This window comes from Homalodisca vitripennis, chromosome 3, assembly GCF_021130785.1.
Source record: "Homalodisca vitripennis isolate AUS2020 chromosome 3, UT_GWSS_2.1, whole genome shotgun sequence".
NCBI classification, from domain to species: domain Eukaryota; kingdom Metazoa; phylum Arthropoda; class Insecta; order Hemiptera; family Cicadellidae; genus Homalodisca; species Homalodisca vitripennis.
This window is the reverse complement of record NC_060209.1, coordinates 163,465,999-163,491,321: the sequence shown is the minus strand read 5'-3', so window position 1 is coordinate 163,491,321 and position 25,323 is coordinate 163,465,999. Positions and strand designations below refer to the sequence as shown.

The following is a 25,323-nucleotide window of genomic DNA, read 5'->3' as shown; positions in this document are numbered from 1 at the left end:
AAAAATTAGGGATTGATTCAATTGGTTAATTTTGGCCACAACAGATCTGTACAAGAGTTAAACTTTCAATATTCAAAAATAAAAGTGGAAAAAACTTCTTAAAATTTGTATTCTAATTTTGTCAGCAGACTGTCACAGGAACTTGCACTTCCTCTGGTGTCTTCCTGCTTTTACTGTAACTCCTGTGATGCTAGGTCTCACTGTCATTGTATACATCTATCTTAATATTTTTGGGCTGTATAACCATGTCCTCTGTGCAATCTTTTAAAGATCTTTCTTGTCCAGGGTAATATTTGTTTATGTTATCAACAATATATTTCTTACATTTATTGTATACTTTATTTATTTTTTATTAATTGCATATTAAGGTGTAAGAAAGAAAGGGCTATGTGGTCCTTACTGTTAAAATAAAGAAATTTTAGTTTATTACCAGAGATAAATTAGTTTTTGTAGCAACTTCCCCGACAAGTGTGTTTTACTTGAGTTTCTTGTCAGTAAACATAGTTTACAAACTCATATTAGCACCTACAAAGCTAGTCAAAGAAATTATAAAGACTGAGGGACAATAACTTATGAACCATAATCAACTGAATCTAAAAGAGATTCAAAGAACAAGTGTAGTTAATTGCTAAGTATTTAGCAAATACAGGACAGTCCTAATATACAGGGTGTCTATAAAAGAACTCCGGGGTTTAAAAAATTAATATTTTTAAAACTATAAAAGATAGCAACATTTGATCAATTCCTTTGAAACAAGCAGCTCAAAGAGTTTCACTCATACCAATTGGGAATGTTTCTCTCAACAGTTGGCAGCACTGCGGAGCGTTGACCTTGAAATGACGTAGCGGCTGCGGCAAGCAGTCAGTGTCGTCTGGACTGCCGCGCTATGGCGACCCCTCAACAAAAGGCTCAGTGTGTTATTTGGCTCATAGAAACTAATTCTGTTGTTACTGTACAAAGAAACTTTCGACGTAGCTATGGTGTTGACCCGCCTACAGACAAAACAATTCGTCAGTGGTTAAGTGCGTTCAAGGAAACAGGAAGTGTTTTGAAGCAAAAGTCGCCGGGTAGGCCGCGTGTGTCTCAAGAGAATGTAGACAGAATCCGAGCTTCATGCACTCGAAGCCCTAAGAAATCGGTAACAAGACGCAGTCTGGAATTGGGGTTACCAAGATCAACAGTCCATAAGGTAATTCATAAAAGACTTCGTTTAACTGCCTATAAGATTCAACTTTTACACCATATCAAACCGGCAGACAAGGTTAAGAGATTCGACTTTTCTGTTTCCATGCTGGCTAAAATTGATGAAGATAATTTTTTTTTTTTAAGTGTGGTTTTTAGTGATGAAGCTACTTTTTATGTGAACGGAACTGTAAACAGGCATAATTGCAGAATTTGGGGTTCACAGCCGCCCCATGAGTTTATTGAGTACGAACGTGACACGCCCAAAGTGAATGTTTGGTGTGCTCTTATGCATGACAGTCATAGGTCCCTTCATTTTTGCCGAAAGGAATATCAATGGTGATGTCTATTGTGACATGTTAAGAGGAGTATGTTTATCCTCAGTTGGATGACATTGAGGCGGAGAAAGGTTTAGTTTACTTCCAACAAGATGGGGCGCCGCCACACTTCAGTTTGCGTGTGCGTGAGTCACTGGACGCTCGTTTCGGTAACAGGTGGATTGGAAGGGAAGGACCTATTCCATGGCCACTAAGGAGCCCTGATATGACTCCGTTGAACTTTTTCTTCTGGGGGCATATCAAGAATCTTGTTTATGCGGAGAAAATTCGAAATGTTCGCCATCTCAGGGAACGAATAGTGAATTGCGTGGCGTCCGTTCCCCCAGACATGCTCGCCAGGACATGGGAAGAGGTAGAATACCGTTTCGACGTGTGCCGTGCCACTAACGGAGCTCACATTGAACTTTACTAAGTTGTTAAAAAATCTTGAAAATGTAAGCTTTCTAATCATGTATAAAACATGTATGTACGTTTTTTACTTTATTAAAATATTTTGTCTTAAAACCCCGGAGTTCTTTTATAGACACCCCGTATTTTAGATTGCATTAATATGTACAAATAGTACACATCATTTATTCAAAACGTATTGATAGTAAACTTTACTAATCACAACCTCTAAAACAAGGAATGAGTAATTTTATTTAACTTTATAAATATTCATAAACAAATATAATTATAAGTGTGCGTTCTGCATCATTCTGCATACTCTCATTATAAAAACAGTATTTTTTTAGTTGATTTTTATGAAATCTGGTAACAACTTTTGGTTTTAATGACAAAACTCATCTAAACTTACAATAATTCTTCGGCTGAAGTAATTAATCAAACTAAGGGCAAGTGTTATAGTTTAGGTGATGGTTTGTCAGCAGGAAATGCTCATACCAGCATGCTTTGAAGACAGTTAAATTTCTTTGTATTTTGAATAATCTGCTACAACACATAATAAATTATTATTGAGAGTGATTAGCAAAGATTTCTTGTGGTAAAATCACATGCACTACTTACCAGGTCCAGAGAAAGGATATCTGAGGTATGTATCCATATGGACCGAGGTGGGAAACTGCTCCTCCAGATCATCCAGTTTCTCCAACTGTTTGCGCAAGTTATCCAACGGACTGAGAGCAGACTGTGTCCACTTCTCTCCATAATCATCCTGCTCCACTGTGTAATGAAACATATGTAATTATTGTACCTACTCTTCAGTAGACATTTGCATATACTTTGAAGACCAAGTGGAGAATATACACAGTACAAGTTATCCAACGGACTGAGAGCAGACTGTGTCCACTTCTCTCCATAATCATCCTGCTCCACTGTGTAATGAAACATATGTAATTATTGTACCTACTCTTCAGTAGACATTTGCATATACTTTGAAGACCACGTGGAGAATATACACAGTACAAGTTATCCAACGGACTGAGAGCAGACTGTGTCCACTTCTCTCCATAATCATCCTGCTCCACTGTGTAATGAAACATATGTAATTATTGTACCTACTCTTCAGTAGACATTTGCATATACTTTGAAGACCACGTGGAGAATATACACAGTACAAGTTATCCAACGGACTGAGAGCAGACTGTGTCCACTTCTCTCCATAATCATCCTGCTCCACTGTGTAATGAAACATATGTAATTATTGTACCTACTCTTCAGTAGACATTTGCATATACTTTGAAGACCACGTGGAGAATATACACAGTACAAGTTATCCAACGGACTGAGAGCAGACTGTGTCCACTTCTCTCCATAATCATCCTGCTCCACTGTGTAATGAAACATATGTAATTATTGTACCTACTCTTCAGTAGACATTTGCATATACTTTGAAGACCAAGTGGAGAATATACACAGTACAAGTTATTCATACACTCGCACTGACATGTCAATTTATTTTCACTAATCGATAGCACCAACTGACAGGCTCTGAGTATTTAATCTAATGTAGTATGTATAAAGCTGTGAAAACTCTTTATATTCAACACTCTAAACATTCAAATCCTTCGGTGCAGCTACATTTAATAGGATCATTTACATTTATTTTACATATAATTTGTAGAAATACTTTCATACTTTTTATAAATTTATGTACTTTCAACATTATTTGCTTTATTTTGTATGAAACCAAACCAGAGTTAATGTTTGAAACATTTACTGTTACAAGAGTAAACTTAGTTCATTACACTACAACCAAAAAGAAAAGAAGACTTGCTAGCAAGTGTCCCTAAATAATTAATTATTAGATGATCAAATTTTACTAATCGATAACAAGATTATCGATAGTTATTCAGCAAAACTAAATTCAAACAGCAAACAGGCTCTTTTTATATGTCAGTACAACAAGAAGATGTGGAAACCAATACACAAATCATTTTAACATGCAAATCCAGGGATAAGAATCATAACAGATAAGTTGAAAGAACATTTCAACATTCCAAATAATAGTTGTTATTTCCCGTTAACCATAGTGTAAATTTGAACTCTCACCATACTTATAATACTCAAAAAGTTTCATCTTCTATCTCTGTCTATGTTATATTTCATCTTCTACTTTCAGAGAAGCTTGCTGAAAACCATGCAGATCATCTGTATGGATAACTGAACATGGAAGTGAAGTTAATATCTCTAAAAATTGTTTGTTTACACATTCCATGAATGCAACTTCAAATATGTATCCCAAAACACAAATTATTACAGTTTCGTTTATATTTCTAGTTAATTTTTAAAATGTGTTTAGTTTATTTTGCATGTTTAAAATTTAAAGTTTAAAAATCTATTTATTAATAAAGTATTAATTTATTGAATACATGTTCCACAAACCAGTTATTGATTGATAACATCAATTATTTGGTGGAACCTGTTTCCAAAATCCACTCCCAAATAAAAAGATAAATCAATTAATGTGGTGGGAGCATTGCGAGTTGCATTGTAGGAAAAACTATAAAAGGTAGCAGTTTGAAGGGTTTAATATATTCAAACAGTAATTCTTGAAAAATGTCATATTAGTTCAGGTGTAACTCAATTCCTTAGTGAACATAGGTGCACTCTGGCCTCACCTGCACAAGACCAGAATGCACCTTCAGCCAAGTGTGTAGTCTAAAACTAAAATGCTTATTCACACCATAAAAATATTGCAATTTGAAGAAGCTATTTCACATTACACACAAATAATTGTTGGAACTAGTCTTAAATAGTGTAGTTAATTCAATAAAACAGTCTAAAATTATAAAATCATTCTTACTCTGTATTTCCTCCGAGACTGAAGTGTGGTTATCTTCAGCCAACGATGCTCCTTCCCTCCGCTGGTGGGGGGAAGGATTCCATACGTTTTTTGGCTTGGCAGGAGGTGTGCTGCTGGACTCGGCCGTTGCAGAGACCGATGATGTTGTCACTGAAGACACGTGTTTTGGTCGCCGTTTTATAGTTTTAGGTGTTCCATTAGCATTTTCACCTGTTGCTTCATCTGAAGACAGCGGAGCAGGTAACTTTCTGAAATTAGATAAAATAAACAAACCATCCGATAGTTTTAAGCAACATGTAAATTTACTATTCATTACAACTATTTTTGAGACAAAATTGAGCTTCTAAATAATTTAAGATGAGACAAAAAATGAATTTTTTAAATCTATATAAGTTATGTTTCTTTCATTAAAATGTCTTAAAACATTTTTTTTAATCTCAACTAATTATAGAAACCAAATAAAATTTTAATAATTTAGTTGCAAATTAGGTTACCTTTGGTTTTGAATGAATATATTTGAACGAGATTAATTAATATTCAGTATTAATAATTAAGATGGATTAAACAAACTAAATACAATGAGAATCTTATAATATAATGATGGTGTAATTTTATTAGTTTGACTATTTTTTTTTTACTAAAATCGTTTGCCACATACCCTGTGGGTGTGTTAAGAAGGTGAGTTACTTCCAGTAACTCATCTTCATGGAGAACAAAATTTGTTAAATTTCATACCACAGCCAGAAGTTAAACTTGCACTATCATTTTTGTGATCAATAACAAACCAATAAGATAACTTTTGAAAACTGCTATGTTGACTCGTACTTGCGGGCTAGAGGAGGCTTGCCATGGTCTGTTGATCTCTCTGTTGTGTCCTCAGTGGTAGAAGCAGTGTCTCTCTGCTGTAGTTGCCTGTTTAACTTGGCCTGACGTTTCCTCTCCATTGACAGCCGGACTTCGTTCTTCAGTCTCATGTATTTCTCTTTGAGTGATTTGTACTTGTCCTCCAGCAAACGTTTCTCACACCGAACCTTCTCGAATTCTCTGCAGAAACAACAACATAGTAATAATAATAGTATGTTTAACTTCAAAACAACTGTTATATTACACAGTACAGGACTCAGACTTTATATAAAAAATTCCTTGTTTCATTATTGATATGTATCATGAAAAAGATTAAACAAATTAGTGGGAAAATGTTCTGAATTTAATCTTCAATGTTAAATTAGTAATGGTATTTTGAGCTCAAACAATTCTTAATAAAATGTACATTTATACATACTGTTAAAGATTCTACAGTTACTAAAAAACTCAGATGGACACATTACAAAAAAAATAAATTTCACATAAAATGAGAGAAATTTTATAAATATATTTTCATTTATTGAATAAGTGGAGAAGTTTTATTCTGCAGATTAAGGCTTGAGGTGCTCACCATAATTAGTCATTTCTACACTGTTTTTCTTTCATGTTTTATGTGTGTTACTGATAAAGTATGGTAGCTGACCACCAATTATTTCAGTATCTTGTACCACCAGGACCGGATCAACAGTTTGGACCAGACGTGCTAATAAAGCAGCTGACCTGACTCTGGTTGGTTACCAATCAGAGCAATTAAATGATAAGGGCAGGATCGGACTGATACCAGTATAGCTCTGCAGAATGTCTTATATCACTTCCACTTTACACAATCACATTAAAATTAATATTCACCTCAAATGTAAACAGTCAACCATTAACAAACAATAATCTTCAGTCTCTCACCTATTTATTTGAGTAATATCCTCTTTCTCGGACATCTTGCTTAGTTGTGCGTTTAAAGCATCCATTTTCTCTGAATGCCTCTTTCTCATTAACTCCTCCTGCAGACAGATACATGTTACATTAAAATACAGTTTTCAAAAACTGGTATTTTGATAAATACATTATATAGGAAGTAACAACCAAATTGTTAAAATGACATTACTAGAGGTAATGATCATATTCATCATATAATATTTTGATTCCTAAAAACAATATAAAGATTTTACACTTTTGAAAGTTCAACATTTTTATGCATTTTTAATTTTTTAATATCTTAAATTTAAATATAATTTCTTATGAGTGAACCTAATAAACTAAATATTAAACATTAAATTCACATTACTGGTTAAAATGTATGCTTCCTGAATGATTTGCTGTTATATCATTATTTGTAAAATCAAAATGAGATATAAGTGGGTGCAATTTCTAATCAAATAACAATGTTGTTTAGCACCAAGTTTGTCTTGATAAGACACACATTTGTGCAAGATTATTAAGATTTATTTTAAAATCTATAAGGTATGGGTTATTACACAAACAACATACAGAGGTAATAAAGCAAGTTAGGGTATATAATTAACTCTCTGTATGTGTAATATCTCGCTGATTAAATCTAACATGCGGAATATATCATGGAATTTCAGGACAATGCATTGTATTAATGTTCTCTAAAATGTCTATCAGAATGCATGAGAATGCTTCATTGGTGTTTTAGTGAGGTGAAATGTGTAGCTTTACTCATCATAACATCCAACTGCAGTTATAACTCAACCTTTTGTTTGTTTTATCAGTCCAGAAGCACTCTCAATGGCCCAGCTCTAAATGGAAATACTTGCTCGTGATAATCAGCTGCTGTACACATCTTAGTTTGTTTGTAAACTAATACCCTACTATTATTGACTGTTGTGCAGGTTATCTACTTTGAAATGGGATATTCATTTCTGTAATAAAATGTTTACACTAAGTATAAACTATATGTTTTATATAGTATAAAGATATATATGAGTGGTTTTTTTTTTTTTTTAATTTTACTACGCAACCAAGGCAAAGTATTATCTTGTTATCTTTTATTACTATTTCATAATTGTTTAACTGGTGTAATTTGAAATAAAAGAAATGTCAAATTACCGTCCAGTATCTCTACTTCCCTCAACATCAAAAATTTATGAAAGAATCGTTCACACTCAGCTAATGGCGTTTTTTAGAGGAACATAATCTATTAGGCGATAACCAGCATGGATTCCGTACTGGTAGATCAACAATAAGTGCTGCAGTACAATATTTAGAGTCGATAATAGATTCTGTTGATAAAGAGGAAGGTATTTTTATGGACCTTTCGAAGGCTTTAGATAGCGTAGACCACTCAATTTTAATTAAGAAATTAAATTTTTTAGGAATAAATTCAACAAATTTAAAATGGTTTCAATCTTACCTTAATAATAGATTTCAATATGTAGAAATTTCTTCGATATCCTTACCAAATAAAATCTTCAGAGAGTATCCTCCAAACTTAAAAAAAATCGTTTTTGGAGTTCCGCAGGGTTCAATTTTAGGACCATTGCTATTCTTGTGTTACTTTGAAAGATATGCACCTTAGCTTAAAACACATTCCCCAGGAAAACCTGTGTTTATATACAGATGATGCAAACCTCAAACTATCATCTAATTCAATAGATGAGATAGAGAGGCTTTCATATTTGGAATTGAATAACATTAATTCTTTTTAAATGAAAACAATTTAAAATTAAATATAAATAAAACAAATTATATATCTTTTAAAACCCAACAAAAAAAAGAAAGTAATTGAGCCAATGATCATAGTAAATAACCAACTAGTAACAAAAAATCAGAGTACCAAATTCTTAGGTCTGACTATTGATGAAAATCTCAATTGGGATCAACACGTACAATTGTTAATTACAAAATTAAACTCGGGAATTTATGCTTTGACAAAGATGTCTTTTATCTGTAGCACTGATACATTGAGGACAATCTATTTCTCTTATATTGCATATGGCCTCTGTTTGTATGGTGCTACAAAAAAAATCAATCAAATCTTGATGAAATTTTCCGGATACAGAAAAAATCTCTGAGAATTATGTTAGGACTAAAAAATAAATGATTTCTGTGAAAGAATATTTTAAGGAATTCAAAATTTTAACTGTCTACGGTCAATAATATAATGGATACAATTATGTGTTCTAAAAATTAAAAACTTAAATACTGGTATGACCAACGTAATTCATTTGAATAATACACGTAATAAAAATGATATTTTAATACCTCACCATATAGGCTAGATTTTTACAAAAAAACACCAACATACATTGGATCCAAATTTCTTAAATCCATTCCACTTGCTATCAAACAAGAAACAGAACATAAAATATTTAAAAGAAAGCTTAAGGCATACTTGATGACAAGGCTTTATATTCATTAGATGAATATTTTGATTTGCAAATCAGGTAGTTTTATTTTAGTTTGATTATAGGCTTATTTTATATTAGTTTTTAGCTAGTTTAAACTGACACTATTCAAATGTTACATCATTGTATCTAAAACGAATAAAGATTTTTTGACTTTGACTTTATTACTAGACACAATGTGCAGCTATGGTGTGAAGGGTTGATTAAATGTGAATGTTGAGTTTTTTTCCAATTTACCTTCCTCTTAGGCAGATTTCAGACCCTGCACTAAAAGGAAGGTGGCCTTAGAGCAAACTCAACATTCACATTATCACTACGCCAACGTAAAAACCAATTAGATACTGTACTAATTTTAAACCTTGTGTAAATAATTAGAAAGTAAAATAAACTGAATATTTTATATATATATATATATATATATATATATATATATATATTATTACTACACTGTTCATATATCTATGCAGGCAATACTAAATTTCAAAAGAAATATTGTTTTAACTAATTTAGACACCAAAAAAAACTTGAAAAAACCTTGACAAACTAAAATATTAAATTTTTTTTAATTGAGCATTTCAGAGATATTATGTGATTTCTTTACAGCGTATGAAGATTTTATGTCAGTTCTAAGCCATTTAAATACCCCAATATAACAAATTAGTGTATCTAGGAAGAGTACCTCCTGATGACACTGCTCCTGAAGCTGCTGGAAGTTCTTGCAGTGTTGTGCTGTTAGCTGAGCGATTGCCTGATCTTGCTGAGAACGTACCACAGCTAAAGCTGCCTCATGGTCCTCCTTCAATCTTTCCAGCTCACTCTGTTTCTTAGCTAAGTCTCTTTTGTATTCTGCTTCTACTATTTCCAATTCCTGCCAGAAAAAAACTCAACTAGTACAATGTTTAAAATTTACATTACTTGAATTCTATATTTTTAGTAAGTTTACTGAACACTTTACTACTAGTTTCTGTTAACAGGTTCTACCTGACCAGAATGAAAAGGCATGATACTGAAGAAGTTTACCCAAATGATCTTCACTGTTGCCTAGAAGTAAAACTAACAAAGAGATCACTGAGAGACTGCACATCTCTACTTTGAAATACACTATAGTAATAATTTCAACAGCAAGAGCACCACTGTTTGAAAATAAATTCAGTAAAAACTAGAGATTCTTACTTGTTTATGTTTCTTTTCCTGTTCTGCTTGTTCCATTTCTATTTTCTGTCTATAAGAATCAATTCGTTTATTGCTCTCTTCTGTCAGCCTAAGCACTTCTTTCTCTTCCTTTTGTTTTAGATCCATCATAATCTTTTCCAACCTACAACCAATTTATAAAAATGAAGCACACACTCACTCAAAAAACTACAACTTAATGGATAATATTTTGTAACTTTTTAAAATTATATAAGTTAACAACATATAAATAATATTAAATAGAGTAAACACATATGAATAAAATTCTTGTTGAAAACTTTTTATTTTATTTTTATAAGCCACAGTTATGTTCACTTGTATCAACCAATTATATCCAATAATTATATTGGTTTACTTCATATTGTATGGTCACTAACCTCATGTAGACAAAAGACATAGTTAGAGTAATATACCTCAGAGCAAGCAAGATAATGCAAAAGTTTTATAAAACCATGGAAAATTTGTAAAACTAAAGATTATGCTAACAATAGAATTATTTTGTTAACATATAACATTAGAGTAGCATACAATTAATTGTTCTTACAAATACATCAATTTACTGCTATGGTAAATAGATGTCTTTTGAAACCAATTGTTTGTCAATAAGGAATATTGGACAGCCAAATATTGGGTTTGGTATAAAGACTCCTGTTATTACAGTAGTTAGTCGCATGCAAACAGAGGCGGACATAGATTATTGTTTGTGAATTATGTATGCTACCCCATTTTACATTACCTTCCTCCAACAAATTATATAATAGTTTTGTTCCACTAAACAATAGAGTCTTCACTGCAAAGCTTCTCCCAAAATTTAAATAAATCTTGCTATGAATTCCTGGTACATTTTCAGCACCATCTAGAGCAATTTCTTTCTTAAGATATTCACGGTTTTAGGGCAAAGTTTTTTATAATTTTGTACTTCTAAGTTGTCTTACAATAAAATTACAAGCATTCAAATTTGGTAACTATTTGGCCTGATGATATCCTCTTGACTGGAGAAGAGACTGATCTCAGGAAAATTTCTCGTACAAGTTCTACATTCGTACTTTTAGAACCGGATATCTTTTTCTCCTTCATCATCTTCAACAGCTCGGATCAATTAGGGAGGGGAGAGGAAGTTTTACTCTCAATCACATGAGAGTAAAAATTTGAATTTACTATTACTGTCCGACACCAGATTGCTACACAGCTATACAAGGGCTGAAATATAGCTGTTCTACAGTGAAATTCAGAATCTCACTGTCATTGATAAAGTGACCATATGTGTTCTTTTTAATGGCTATATCTTAAGAAGAAAATGGATATCTTTCAATTTGGTAAACGTAAGGCTCCTCTTCCTATCTTATAAAAACTCTTATGTTAAACTGGTCTTTCTTTCTGTCCTCTTTAATTATAATAATCTCAAAATATGGCATGTTTATTTCAAAATATAATATTGATTTATTTACGTTTAGACGTCCCACAACTAATCCATATTACTGAGAAATACTTACTGTGAAGAACTTGTTTTTAACCTAATTTTAGTTTCTTCTTCAAACTGAAACTTTTCCTCATTGATTTTCTTTTCTTGATCTTTTAAAAATGTTTCATGGTCTTCCTTAATCTTGTTCACTTTTGCATCTTTTTCTTTGTCAAGAATTTGTTCTAGTTCTCTGAGATAGTCCTCACAATTGTTTCTATAATAAAAAATAACAATTATTTTAACAATCAAATGTAATGATTAAAACTACTACTATTTCATTGCTGAAATATTAAATCCTCTAAATGCTAATATTGAAGAATGTTTGTTAAGAACAACCTGTTTGTTGTAACAGTGTTGTTATGAAATTACATTGTTTTTAAGATTTTTTATTAAGGGTTTCTAGGTTTTTTAGACGTACAGACATTCTGTTCACTTTGAGTATGAAACATCTGTGTGAGGATTTCATCAAGTAAAGATAGGTACTAATAATTGGGTACATTACTAATAAAACAATAAAGCCAAATGTCACTAAGGTAATGTGTCACCAATTAACAGTACATTAATCCAAGCTGAAAACCCTATGTCCCTTTTCCCGAACAATCCAAAGCTATTACCAAATATTTACAGATGTTTCTATCAGAAATGACTACTCGACATTCAATTTTTGTTGTTCTGTATTAATCTTGACCAAAGTTAAAGTAAACCAAAAGTTTAAAAAAAATCATATCTTTGAATAAATATTTTATTTATTCTACACTGAGAATTTATTATTAAACTATCTACAAACATTTCTATGAGAAACAAAAACAATTAGTTTACCTGAGATGTTTTTCCCTATCTTCTTTTTCTGCCTCCAATTCTGCCTTGTAATGAGCCACACTTTCTTGCACCTCCATGTAAAGTCGTTGCCTCTCTAGAGATTCTTGACGCTGTAGCTCCTTCTGCATTTCCAGCGTACTCTCTTCCTGCAATAAAAACAATGACAGAGATAACAATTTTCCTTGTAATGAGCCACACTTTCTTGCACCTCCATGTAAATCTGTTGCCTCTCTAGAGATTCTTGACGCTGTAACTCCTGCATTTCCAGCACACTCTATTCCTGCAAGAACAACAATGACTGAGATAACAATTTTCCTTGTAATGAGCCACACTTTCTTGAACCTCCTCCATGTAAATCCGTTGCCTCTCTAGATATTCTTGACGCTGTAACTCCTTCTGCATTTCTAGCGTACTCTCTTCCTGCAAGAATGACAATGACAGAAATGAGCAACCCACACATTCTTGCTCCTTCATGTAAAGCTGTTGCTGCTTGATTCAATACGAATGTTAAGTTAAGCTCCATTTCACCTTCCACTCAGTGCAGCGTCTGAAGTCTAACACTGTGACAGACTTGACTCCTGGAATCAGGAATCAACATCCGTCTGAAGAGATCCAAAACAGTCAATAACAAAGAAGCTCTAAACGAACTCAATATCAGAGACATCTAGACTACAAACAAATGTAATACAGATGAAGTGATGTTCTCATTGTCTCATCAGGTGCACAATTGGATGCACTACGATGTTTCTGACATGATCCCAAATCATGGTGGAGCAACCGAGTTTTTTTACACATAATGTAGAGCAATGTGGTAAGGGTTGATTCGATATGAATGAGCACTCTCAATTGTGCACCTGATGAAATAATGAGAACACAACTTCATTTGGTTGGTTAGACTTTTGTTACATTTTATTGGTTCCTTTGATACTCTGTTGTATCAGTATATAGACAATATTTGTATATAGACAAGACAGAGTTCGATGATGGTGCATGTCCTTCCATAGGATTTAGCATACAGTCTACAACTAAGGGTGATATCTCAAGAACGAATTAAACTATGACTTAAAATTTAGCATGTAATGTCATTTCTACAAGGCAACGTCATCTTTGATGATGACCATGTCGCTGGGCATCTCAAGATAGATTTAATCTGTAGACTTGAAAATTTAATGAACAAACTCTTCATTTTTACATAGACTGTAAAGCTGTTTACAGTGGTGATAATGCTCTGAGGAAAAAATCTATTTTCAAGTGAATTAAGGTTTTTAAAGATGGCCGACAAAACGCCATGGATGATGCAGACTGGGATGACCTTCAACCACCTGTGTTGACAACACTGATAGTGCACAGGCCTTTGTTCTTACCGATCGACGAAAAACTGTCCAAATGATAGCTGATGAACTGAATCTAGAAAATTAAGAGTGCACACTATTTTAACCAAACACATGGGGTTACAAAAACGAATGCAAAAATCTTACCCAAGCTGCTGACACCAGATCAAAAGTTGAAAAAAGTTTAATGTGTTACCGACTGGAAAAATTCACTTCAAAAGGATTCTGGATTTCTCAATAGAGTAATCACTGGTGACAAATTATGGTTTAACAAGTATGACATTGAACTAAAATCGCAAGTAGTGTAAAACAAAAGATGAACCTTGAATCAAAAAATCAAGAAAAACACGATCGAAAATCAGTCATGGTCCTGGGTTTTTTTTTTCATGTTGAAGCAGTTGTTCATCAAGAATTCCTTCCTGAAGGACGAACAGTAAATGCTTAGTACTAACTCACAGTTCTCAATTGATTGCAGTTCTAACTCATAGGGTTGATCGCTTGCGTGCATCATATGTGACCATACTTGACTCAAGTCGATGGATGGATCCTTCAACATAACAATTCTTCATTGTACATTAAGCAATGACTGTTTGCCAGTTAAAAAAATTCAACCAACATCTTTAATTATCCACATTATTTGCCAGATCTCATCACCTGCGACTTTTTCCTATTCCCAAAATACAAAAGTGATGAGGGAACAACATTGGAAATATTTATTTGGACCAAAATAAAACAATAAACAGCGAGAATACTGAAAAAAACCTAACTGCTGAGGACTTTTAAGGGTGTTTTTAACAGTGGAAAAGAAGATGGAATAAGTCCATAGCACCAAATGGAGAGTAATTTTAAGAGGACATAATTGAGGTAGACTAATTTTTCAAAATTCAGTTTTTATGGCCTCAGTTCGCCTATTTAACTGAAAGACCTTCCTAACTCTCTTGCAGAAAACCAAATGAGTGGAACACAGCTGGATGTCCTGCTAATTGTAAAATACGTAAAAGTCCCTTCGGGTTTATTTTCCTTAGCCTAAAGAAAATCAGAGAACAACCCTCAAATCTCATATACAGGGGCTGTTTTTTAAGTAAGGGCCGTTCTCCCGTACACGGTAGTAGTTCGCGTTCCTGCCGTAACAAGCGTGCGCCCCGCCTCCCGGCATTCCTAGCGAACAACTTCATGTCAGTTGCAGCTCTGTAGCTAACCTGTATGCATTACTGTGGATCTTTAAAATGTTTACGATTATCGAATCACCCGCCACGTGTGAGATTCGGTCAGTGATACGATTTTTGACTGCAAGAAACATGTCGGCTGCTGACATTCACCGTCAGCTTTGTGAGGTGTATGGTACCAAGGCAATGAGTGAAGGTAAAGTGCGGAAATGGGTCCGAGAATTTAAAGATGGCCGCAAAAATGTCCACGATGAAGATCGCTCAGGTCGGCCATCTGTGATCACGGGAGATTTGGTTACTGCAGTTGACGCAAAACTTCATGTGGACCGATAACCACTCTCTCTATGGAATTTCCTCAAGTGTCCAGGTCAGTACTGTACAAAATTGTGTCAGAAAACCTAAACTTTAAAAAATTGTGCTCAAGATGGGTACCCAAACTCCTCACTGAGGATCACAAAAAAAAGAGATTAAGCAGTTCTTTGACTTTCTTGACCCGCTACGACGAGGAAGGAGACGACATGTTGAGTCGAATTGTCACAGGAGATGAAACATGGGTATCCCATATCACTCCTGAATCAAAGCAACAGTCCATGGAATGGCGGCACACATCTCCAGTCAAAGTCAAAGCCGCCGTACAGCCCCGACCTTGCTCCGAGCGATTTCCACCTTTTTCGGTACTTGAAAAATCATCTTGGCGGGAAGCGCTACAATGACGACGAAGAAGTCAAGACGGCCGTGAACTCCTGGTTGTCAGAGCAGGCGGCAAATTTCTTTGAAGAGGGATTTCAAAACTTAGTTTTAAGATATGATAAGTGCCTTAACAAACAAGGCAACTATGTAGAAAAATAAAAAAAAGTATGTAGATTCTGAAAATAAATGTATTTTGAAAAAATAATTGTTGTTTATTTAAAAAAAAAAATGGCCCTTACTTAAAAAACAGCCCTCATATTTAACAGAAGTCTCAGATTTGAGAGGTTAACAAATGTAATGGTCTAGTATGGTTTTAGACTCATTTCTCAGTGACAAAGACCCCTTTTCAAGAAATCAAGAATCTTTATTGTTGTCCCACTTAAAAGTATTAACAATGTCAGAGCTGGTATGAGTTAGGCCACATCAATTGTCACATTTCTTATAACGAATTAAAATTCCTTAAAACCAGTTTTAAAATTCAACATTTACAACTAATTAAAAATTCCTTAAAACTAGTTTAAAATTCAACATTCAATGTTATTAAAAATCACTTAAATAAACTTCCTCAACTGAATAAAAGGCTTTCACTTTTAGCCACTTAATTAACCTATCTTAAAGTTCTTAGTGCTCATTGTTTTGGCGTTGAGAGGTAACTTATTAAATAGTTTTGTACCAATGTAGATATAGCTATGTTGGGATTTGCTCAGCCTAGTATATTTCACATCAATTAAGTTTACAGATCTGGTATTATAAGAATGTACAGAGTTTCTTAGGCTAAACGAAGTCAGATTTTCTTTGATAAAAACCAGGCTTTGCAAAATGTAAATACTTTGGCAGCGTTAGTATGCCTAGCTCTATAAAAAAAGGTTTACAAGAATCTGTTTTCACTTATGTTCACAAGGCATCGAATAGCTTTTTTTTTGACATTTAAATACTTCCTTTGCACCAGCAGAGTTGCCCCAAAGAATAGTGCCATACAAAAGGTGAGAGTGAAAAAGTGAAAAGTAGGCATTGATAAGTATACTAGGACTTGTACATAACTAGAGTTTCTTTAAACAAAAGATAACTCTAGAAAGGCGTGAGAGCAGAGTGAGTTGGTATGAACACCCCAAGTAAGGCTAGAATCTAGATTAATTCCTAGAAGTTTCACAGATTTATTTTCAGAGCCTTTAGGTCTACTACTTAAACTAAATACAATGTTTTCTGTTTTTTCTTGGTTAACCTTTAATTTGTTTGCATGAAACCATATGTGGGATCTTTCTTTCATGTAATTCAAAATTACATTATTCAGGTTACGATCTTTACCTGATGTTAACAGAGTTGTGTCGTCTGCATAGAGTATGGTTTTGTTAGGCACAAAGGCAGGCAAGTCATTTACAAAAACAGTAAACAAGAAGGGGCCCAGGACGGAACCCCTGAGGCACTCCACAAGTAACATGCTTAAGACTAGACAGGTCTGTGCCCACCCTCACATACTGCAAACGATCAGTCAGGTAAGAAGTGAACAGAGACAGTTCCTTGTGCTCAACACCATAGTAATGAGTTCATTATGAGGTACCATATCGAATGCTTTACTTAAGTCTAAAAGTAGTGCACAGGCTTCTTCCTTGTTTTCAAAAACTTTCTAATACATGGAGATACAACATTTTCCCACTGCCTTAACAGTTGTCAAGTTATTCCTGAATCCGTACTGAGCAGGTGTAAACAAGTGGTTATGCTCAAAAAAATTCACAATTTGCTTTTTTCATAATACTTTCAATTATTTTAGATATAACAGCCACAAGGGCGATTGGACGATAATTGCTTATATTTGACCTATCTCCTTTCTTGTGGATAGGAAACAGTGACAGTAACTTTTAGACATTGAGGGGTAAATGCCTATGCTAAGAATAAAATTAATTAAATACGTTTAATGGACAGGATATGTTTTTCAATAATTTTTTTTAGCACAAAAATTCGAGAGGCCAAAGACGTCCTCAGATTTAGAATTGCTTAGCTTATTTACAGTATTACACACGTCAGCAATGCTCACTTCAGACCAAGTGAAAGAGGGTGAATTGGGTGATTTAATACCCGATGATTTCAATACATCTATAGGACAAGCAGTGCTTACACTATCACTATTTCTATTTACAATATCATTAATATTTACAAAGAAGTCATTAAACTCACCAGCTGTAATAGGTGTATCATGGTTTAGACCTTTTTTTGTTTAAGCGGCCAGTAACAGAGTTTAATAACCGCCCATGCAGCTTTACAGTGATTATTGGATTTCCATTATATACTTATCATTTGCCATTCTTTTTTGCATTGTCTATTTGCTCTCTGTAATATTTCTTTCAAATTTCTGTGGATACACACTAGGCTAGGATTAGACTTACTTTCTTTCGTAACATATATCTAGGAGTAGCCTAACTTTAGCAAGGTAAGGAGTATACCAATTTTTGTTTACCGTGTTACGGCTTTCATTGCTATTCTGTTTGATAGTTTTTTGTTTTTAAAGGACAACATTCATTGAAATTGTCAGTTAAAATTTGCATAAAAGACTGGAAAGCTTCGTCAACTTTACTTGCCAGTAAAAATACATTTAACCAGTTAATCTGACTTAAACTACATTTAAGCCTATTAATACAATTTTCATTCAATAGTCTGTAAGTTATAGTTCTCGGTGTGCAGTCTGCAACTGATGGGAACACTTTACTTTTTCTTAGTTAGGCCAAGGAGAAGCTCATTTTCAGAAGAAGTCCACTGTGGTCGGAGAGATGAGGGGGTGTTGTTTCACAGATAAAAGTTGTAGGCTGCAGGTTGGAAATAAAGTTATCCAAACAGGAAGAGTTACGGGTTGGTTGAGAGTTCAGACAAAAACAGTCATAAGACTTTAGCATGTTTAAAAAATTTTTAACTTGACTGTCATTGTTTCTTGGATCTAGGTTCATGTCAGTAGCGATTAAAATTTTAAAGTTTCTATATTTTACCATGTTGTCAAGAGTGTCAAAGAGTTTGGACATCTTTGCGGTGAAAAAATTTCTACAGAGGAATCCGGAAGTACGGTAGATAGACACAACTAATAAGTTAATTGAAGTGAAAGCGATCACAGCTGCCTCAAACTGCTTCAGTTCGCACAAAGAGTCAATGTTCACAACCTCACAACAACTTTGAAGATAGTCTCTCACAAATATAGCCACACCCCCATAGGACACATTTCTACAGTAGCTTGCAGCCAATATGTAGCCTACTGGTGAGTATGTGTGCAACTCATCATGAGTACACCAATGTTCATTAATGCACAGTACATCGCACTTGACATCATTCAGAAAAACTTCCAGAGTATTTACTTTATTTTTTATTGATTGAATATTAAGATGTGCAACTATCAATTCAGAGTTTTCTTCGACAGAGTTGCACATGCCAGGCCCAAGCCTACACTGAGTCCCACTTTTATCTATACTCAAGTCTAACAATTTAGAGTGTTCTTTGACGGAGTTACACAGACTAGACATAGGCCTTCTCTGAGTCCCACTTGTTTTTGAACTTAGGTCTAGCTCTTCGGTTCCACATATTGGTCCTGTTTCCAAAAAAGAAGAGTCCCCTTCTAGTAGAAGAGTTTGTACGGTAATATCGAAATCGATTTACGAAGGCTCCCGAAGGCCAGAAGTCAGGTGAAAAGATTTTTTCCCATAAAGATATAGGTACACCTACCTTGTACGAACTGTAACCAGGTCGCTTATTTTTTAACTTGGTTATTACATAGTTACCTTCCGCTTTCTTTTTAAGGTATTGTTTCAGAGAGTCACTATCTACATTTTCTCCTACTCTTGATACGAACAGGTATCTAAGTTTGTCCACTATCTTCAGTGTTTCATCACTATTAGCTCGTCCAATTATAAAACCAGAATTATTTTTATTGAAACGTCTGTTGTGTTTACGCTTTCTGTTCTCAACCTCAATAAATTCATCTTTGTTTGGCTGAGGTTCGCCACCGTCGGCCATTTCAGTTTTCTGAGGCACATGGAGAAATCGATTCCAAGTCCTGCATGCACAGAGAAGCAAGATGAAGGGACTTTTTTTCCCTCCGACTCCATTTTTTTTCCCGGTCTCTCGGTATATATTCTCCAGCTTTTTGAACTACTGTGTTTGACTTCGAAATTGAACTGTCACTTGATTGACTATCGACTGCTGGAATAATCGAGACTTCTGAAGTCAAAACTGTATAATTATTGCCGTCGGATTTACTGAATGTTTGAGCGTGTGAATTATTAGCACCATTTAACTGAGAATTTCTTACAATAGGGTTTTTGTTTAAGTTTGTCAGCATACGAATCCTGTTTTTTTTCTTGAGATATTAAAGACGTATCCACCAATAAACCCACCTCATTCAGCTTCGCGATCAGGTTTACATTCTCTTTCTGAAGTTGTGTTAATTGTTTTCTCATTTCTGACTGGTTTTTAGAGAGTTTTCAAAAATTTGATCTGTCAGAATATTAATATGCAAACTACATTGTCTACAATCATCCCTGTCATTAATCTCTACAGAGTTCTCGCTGCTCTTACTTACGGTTATTGACATAACCTCGTCCGACTTCTTACCACACTTATCACAAGTGAAGTTCCGATTTTTCACCAGCAGTAAAAGAATATTCACTACTAGATTTACCGGCGCACTCAAAATGGAACCACAACTTACAGTTTCCTTGACACTGGATGCCACCAGTCTTACTTGTAACAAATTTTGGTACTTTTACCAGTACAGCCAAGATGGGTTTACCAGTAAAGAAATCACTACTAGGGCAGTTGGAGAGTTGAAAACATCAAAATATATAACCTGTTTTTACCAGTGGTATATTCAATTTATACCATATCAGTAGAGTTTATCCCAAATGTCCACATTTGGTTTCATACTTTTCTTAATAAAAGAAAGTTTAGGATTTATAAGTAGCCTTATTTAGATAAAGGTATTATTTTGCAGATTACAAACATTTTTATTTTCTTATGTTTTAACGTCTATTTTTATACATGGCAACAACATTAAAGTAATTTCCACAATATAATTTTATATATATATATATATATATATATATATATATATATATATATGTGTGTGTGTGTGTGTGTGTGTGTGTGTGTGTGTATTTATATTTATATATGAACATGTTATCCAGATTGGGTTCAAACTAAAACTTAACTCAAACAAAAGAAATTTTTGAGCTTTTTTACATATGTTTTATGTTGTAAATGTTTGAGGTATATGTCCGAAATGGCAGTGTGCAATTTCAGAACGTAATTTGTTGGTATTGTTCCAAAAAAGGTAAATCTAAAAATCGTTGGGTTTTCTGATATTACTCTAAATGATCAAATTTTCACATTGATATTTCTAGGATCTTTATTCTCAGTATATTTAGATAAAACTCGGTTCCAAAATAAATAATACATTCAATAAATAAAAACACTCACGAATTCCAAAATAAGGGTGGCTTTCTTCTCATCATAATGCCTCCGTTGTTGCTCCTTGTACTCATCAAATTTGCGAGCCATTCGCTTGTCCCGTGTGGGACTTCTGTAGACCACCCCGGTGCTTAGCTGCTGCAGGTCTCCCTCATTCTGCTCCAGCGCCGACTGTATCTCGTCTCCATCCAGTGGACTCGTCTCCATTGGCTCCGCCTCCTCGCTAGCATCATTGTTCGCAATGCTCTCCCGCATGCTCTTAAATACCTGTTCCAATGTATAAAAAATAATGCTGTTTAAGCCAATTGTAAAATTTAATAACACAATTTCAACATTACATTGAAGGAGTACACCAGATATTGTAATACTATCATGTAATATAGCTTTGAAGCACGATCTACTATGGTATTTAATCAATGAATTAAATCATTGACTTTTCCAGAGTAGAAAAAACCTCGCTTATCCACAGATATATACCTCATTCATCAACAGTTGGACGATGAATAAGAGTATTGAGGGGAAAGTTATGATATAAAAGTACTTTAACATTTCAAGACAGGTCTTGGGACTACTGCACTCACTCTTCTTCATTACTGGTCCCTCTCATATCAAAAGATGATTCCTTAGTTCCCGAGCTTGTACACCTTCTTCATTTTATTATTCATTGATTTAGAGTTTTGGAAGAATGTTGAATATTGTTTTTCTGTTATTTACTCCCCCCCTTTTTCTTTGCAATATAACATGTAATACTACAACAAACTAATAAAAATAGGCAGAACATTGATTTTTGTATTTATTAGTTTTAAACTAATGATAACAGAAAATAAATTTTAAATGTCGTATGAAATATTGGATACACATAAAGTGTACTCCTTCTCGACAAAGTTTTGTCAAAATTTTTTCCAGATATAAAAAAATGATACTTTGTTACAAAATAGCCAAAACTTATCAGTAACGATTACCAAATTTAAAAGTTTTTAGCATTTCTATGAAAGATAAATCACAAAATTTACCTTTTGAAGATCCACTTCGGGCATTAATTTTGATCTCCGAAATTCTTCTGTTGGTTTTAAATTTGAGTTGTCATTAGAATCTTCTACATGTATCTTTTTTAAATCAATCTGTTTAGAGTTTTTAGGACCACTATTACTTTTTGAAATTGGTGATGAGACATAAGTGTCTTTTTTAATGATTTCTGCGAATTCAGCAAACTTAGAGGGTGAAGTTGGTCGATCATTTGATTTTAGAAGGTCTTTCATTTTGTGTGATTTCCCTAGTGCTACTTCAGTCAAATGTTTATTATCTATTGCATTATTCTCTAAATCCCATCCTATTTTTGTGTTATCAAACATTTGGTTTCTCAACTTTTGAATTTTTTGTTCATTTTGATTCATAATATTTTGTTTATCAGTCAGCCAGTCATCACTATCCTCTGTATTGTTATTCCTCACTTCGATCATTCTCTTCTTTTTATCTCCAAGAACATCTCTTCTTTCTGATTCCATATTTAAATCTGATAACCTTGTCAGTATATTTTTGTTTGATTCTTTCTTACTTGACAAAGTTTCATTTAACTTTAAACCTTTAGGAGGCTGCTCTCCCTCTAGATTTTCATTCAAATCAGCTGCTTTTTCCATTTTTGGGGATCTTTTTTCTGAAACAAAACAAGTGATTAATTTTATTTTTCCTAACCTAGAAAATTATACACACAAAAAGCCACTTTAACACTTAGAGTGCTAATCCCGTAATTTTACGGAACGGCAAAACTTCCGAAGAATGCTAATCCCGTAGTTTTACGTGGTTGTCATTTCAATTGGTATTATATTACATTGTCCGTATTTAAACGGGTTTTGCCTACTCTACAATGTTATTTGGGTTTTTAGTAACACAATTCACCGCTAGAAAGCGTCAGATGTATTGTATGAGCTTAATGATAAAGCAACTTCGGTCGCGTTGTTTACGTGCCGCTGACGTGACGTTCGTTGCAGCTGGCAGTCGATGTCGCAATCATGGCTTTTCGCAGCTTGAACGACGTTGCGATCAGTGATGTATTAGATGAAGATAGTTTTATTGGTGTAGATAGTATTTTTGACGATTCTGACATTGATCCTGATTTAATGGAAGAAGATTAGACACATACTTCAGGTAAGAATAAGTAAGTCTCTCTATCACATAAACATCAGTCTAAAAGTTTAGTTATGTTATTGTTTTCGTGAATCAAACTATAATTTGTATTATAATAAATTAACTTTATTCAACTAATATTCTATTCTTATGAATAAAATGAAAATATATTCATATTTTACATAGTATATTATTATGTTACAGATGCTGAAAACAATGCTGACAGCGAAAGTGATGCCGACGCATCAATATGACGGCATAGTTTTTTGTCAAAAAACTACAAAACATAAAAACATGATTTGTATTATTCAAAGGACAGTTTATATTTGTAAATGGGTCATTGTAAATAATTGTATATATGCTTAGTTAGGTAAGTTAGATAAAAAAAAACTGTCTCAAAAAATAATTTTTTTTTTCCAAAAATATATGTTTTAAAAAAACATTTTTTATGTGTAGTTTTTTAAAAAATCACTAACAATCTCACGTTAAAAGAAAGACGAAAGTAAGCTGAATTAAGGCATGTAAGTATTTTTCTCATACCTTAAATACTTTTTTTGAAATAAATTTTTGAAAACCACCAAAAACGCCCAGCATTCTACAGAGTTACATGTCATTTAGGGCCAGCACTCAAAGTGTTAAACAAGATTTGTAAAAAAGAAGTCAACAATTTAATATGCCTATCGATTTTATTACACATTAATATAAAAATCTAAAATAAAATAAAATCTAATGATGTAAAATTGTTTTATAAAACCACTAGCACCTTTTCTGGATTAAAAATGTACCTGGAATTTTAATTTCTTTCTTGACTTCATCATCAGAATATACGTGTTCCAAAATTAAATCCTCCAGATCATTTGAAGAGTCCTAAAACAGACAATTTTATTTGCTAGGTTGTTTACAGTACTGTTTAAGTCAAAATAGTGAGATAATTTTTTTTTGTAACTTGAAAAATATTCAATTAAAAATTTTTAATTTGTAAGTTTTACTTACTATTTTATTACAAATTGCAATGTCTTCATCCACCTTATTCCTAAAGAATCATTAATAGAACAAGTAAAGAAAGCATTGCTAGAAACGACTACATAGTAAGCTAACGTTAATATGGGCAAGTAGCTGATTTATGTTATTATCACTATTCTATTTTAATACTGTATAACCTTTTAATATTTTATATTGTAATAAAAATATCTATTATGACACTATTTATGGTCCAGTACACCCTAATGACAACACAAACACTTATCACAGTAAAGCACTCACTGTTGTAGAATCATCTTCAGAATCTGACTTTGAAAATTGGATGTTAATGGGTTTGTTAACTATATCAGCAAATCTGACATTTTGTTTTCTCTCATCTTTCATTTCTTGAATTCTGAGTTTTTCCTTCTCCTCACCTAAAAATAAGCAAAATTACAGTGATTAGTTTGTATTCTTGTAGAGATTCCCAAAAATATCTGAAAGAGCAATGTGCTGACATTTTGTTATTCTAGATTCACAAAGATCCAAATTTCTCCCATAATGTAAAATTACTTAACTGGTTTGACCTTCTCAATTGCTGAAACTTGGGTGAAACGTAAATGGGATGCACATAAGAGAGTAAATGATATTCAAAGCAAAATAATAGTACACAGAATATTTCATGAACAAATACAATATTACAGTAGATAAATTGGAGGCACAACTTCAAAGTAAATCCTTTCATAAAAACATTATGATGATTGAACAATACTTTAATATAAATTTTCTAGATTAAACTCAAAGTTATTCCAGGTAAGTTACTAGCTTTTTTTTAATTAGTTAGACACTGCTTTTCAAACACAATTAGTGCCAAAAGTTTAAATTTTTTTTAATTTGAGAATTTGACAGACATCCAAAACATGGTTTGTTATTGATTCACTCCTATACCCTATTGAATGAGAAACCCATAGACAGGGAGCAAATTTTCACAGCAGCTCAGTCTTTATTTAAATCTGCAATGATAAAAAACAAGGAGCAACCAACAATGCCTCTACACAAAGATATATTCTGGCCACTCTCCCATTGTTGCACTGAAATTTGTTTTGCTACTCTCGGCTGACCAAGTGGAAGACTACATATTCTAT

General features: G+C 33.4%; 1 protein-coding gene across 3 annotated transcripts in view; it reads right to left on the bottom strand.

Annotated features, from left to right (window-relative positions):
• The window catches only part of LOC124357729 (centrosomal protein of 164 kDa-like), a 67,854-nt gene that overhangs the window by 18,979 nt on the left and 23,552 nt on the right, over positions 1 to 25,323 (bottom strand). For 2 of the 3 annotated variants that reach the window (XM_046809738.1, XM_046809739.1), the window contains 12 exons: positions 24,482 to 24,615; positions 24,004 to 24,085; positions 22,108 to 22,748; positions 21,104 to 21,361; positions 12,466 to 12,611; positions 11,678 to 11,860; positions 10,167 to 10,308; positions 9,673 to 9,861; positions 6,529 to 6,626; positions 5,590 to 5,808; positions 4,765 to 5,012; positions 2,526 to 2,681 (listed from right to left, as the gene is read on the bottom strand). In XM_046809738.1, coding sequence (XP_046665694.1) covers positions 2,526 to 2,681; positions 4,765 to 5,012; positions 5,590 to 5,808; positions 6,529 to 6,626; positions 9,673 to 9,861; positions 10,167 to 10,308; positions 11,678 to 11,860; positions 12,466 to 12,611; positions 21,104 to 21,361; positions 22,108 to 22,748; positions 24,004 to 24,085; positions 24,482 to 24,615 — 2,496 coding nt within the window. Of the gene's footprint in view, positions 1 to 2,525; positions 2,682 to 2,712; positions 3,290 to 4,764; positions 5,013 to 5,589; positions 5,809 to 6,528; positions 6,627 to 9,672; positions 9,862 to 10,166; positions 10,309 to 11,677; positions 11,861 to 12,465; positions 12,612 to 21,103; positions 21,362 to 22,107; positions 22,749 to 24,003; positions 24,086 to 24,481; positions 24,616 to 25,323 lie in introns of those variants that run through there. The other variant, XM_046809740.1, reaches the window with a different exon arrangement.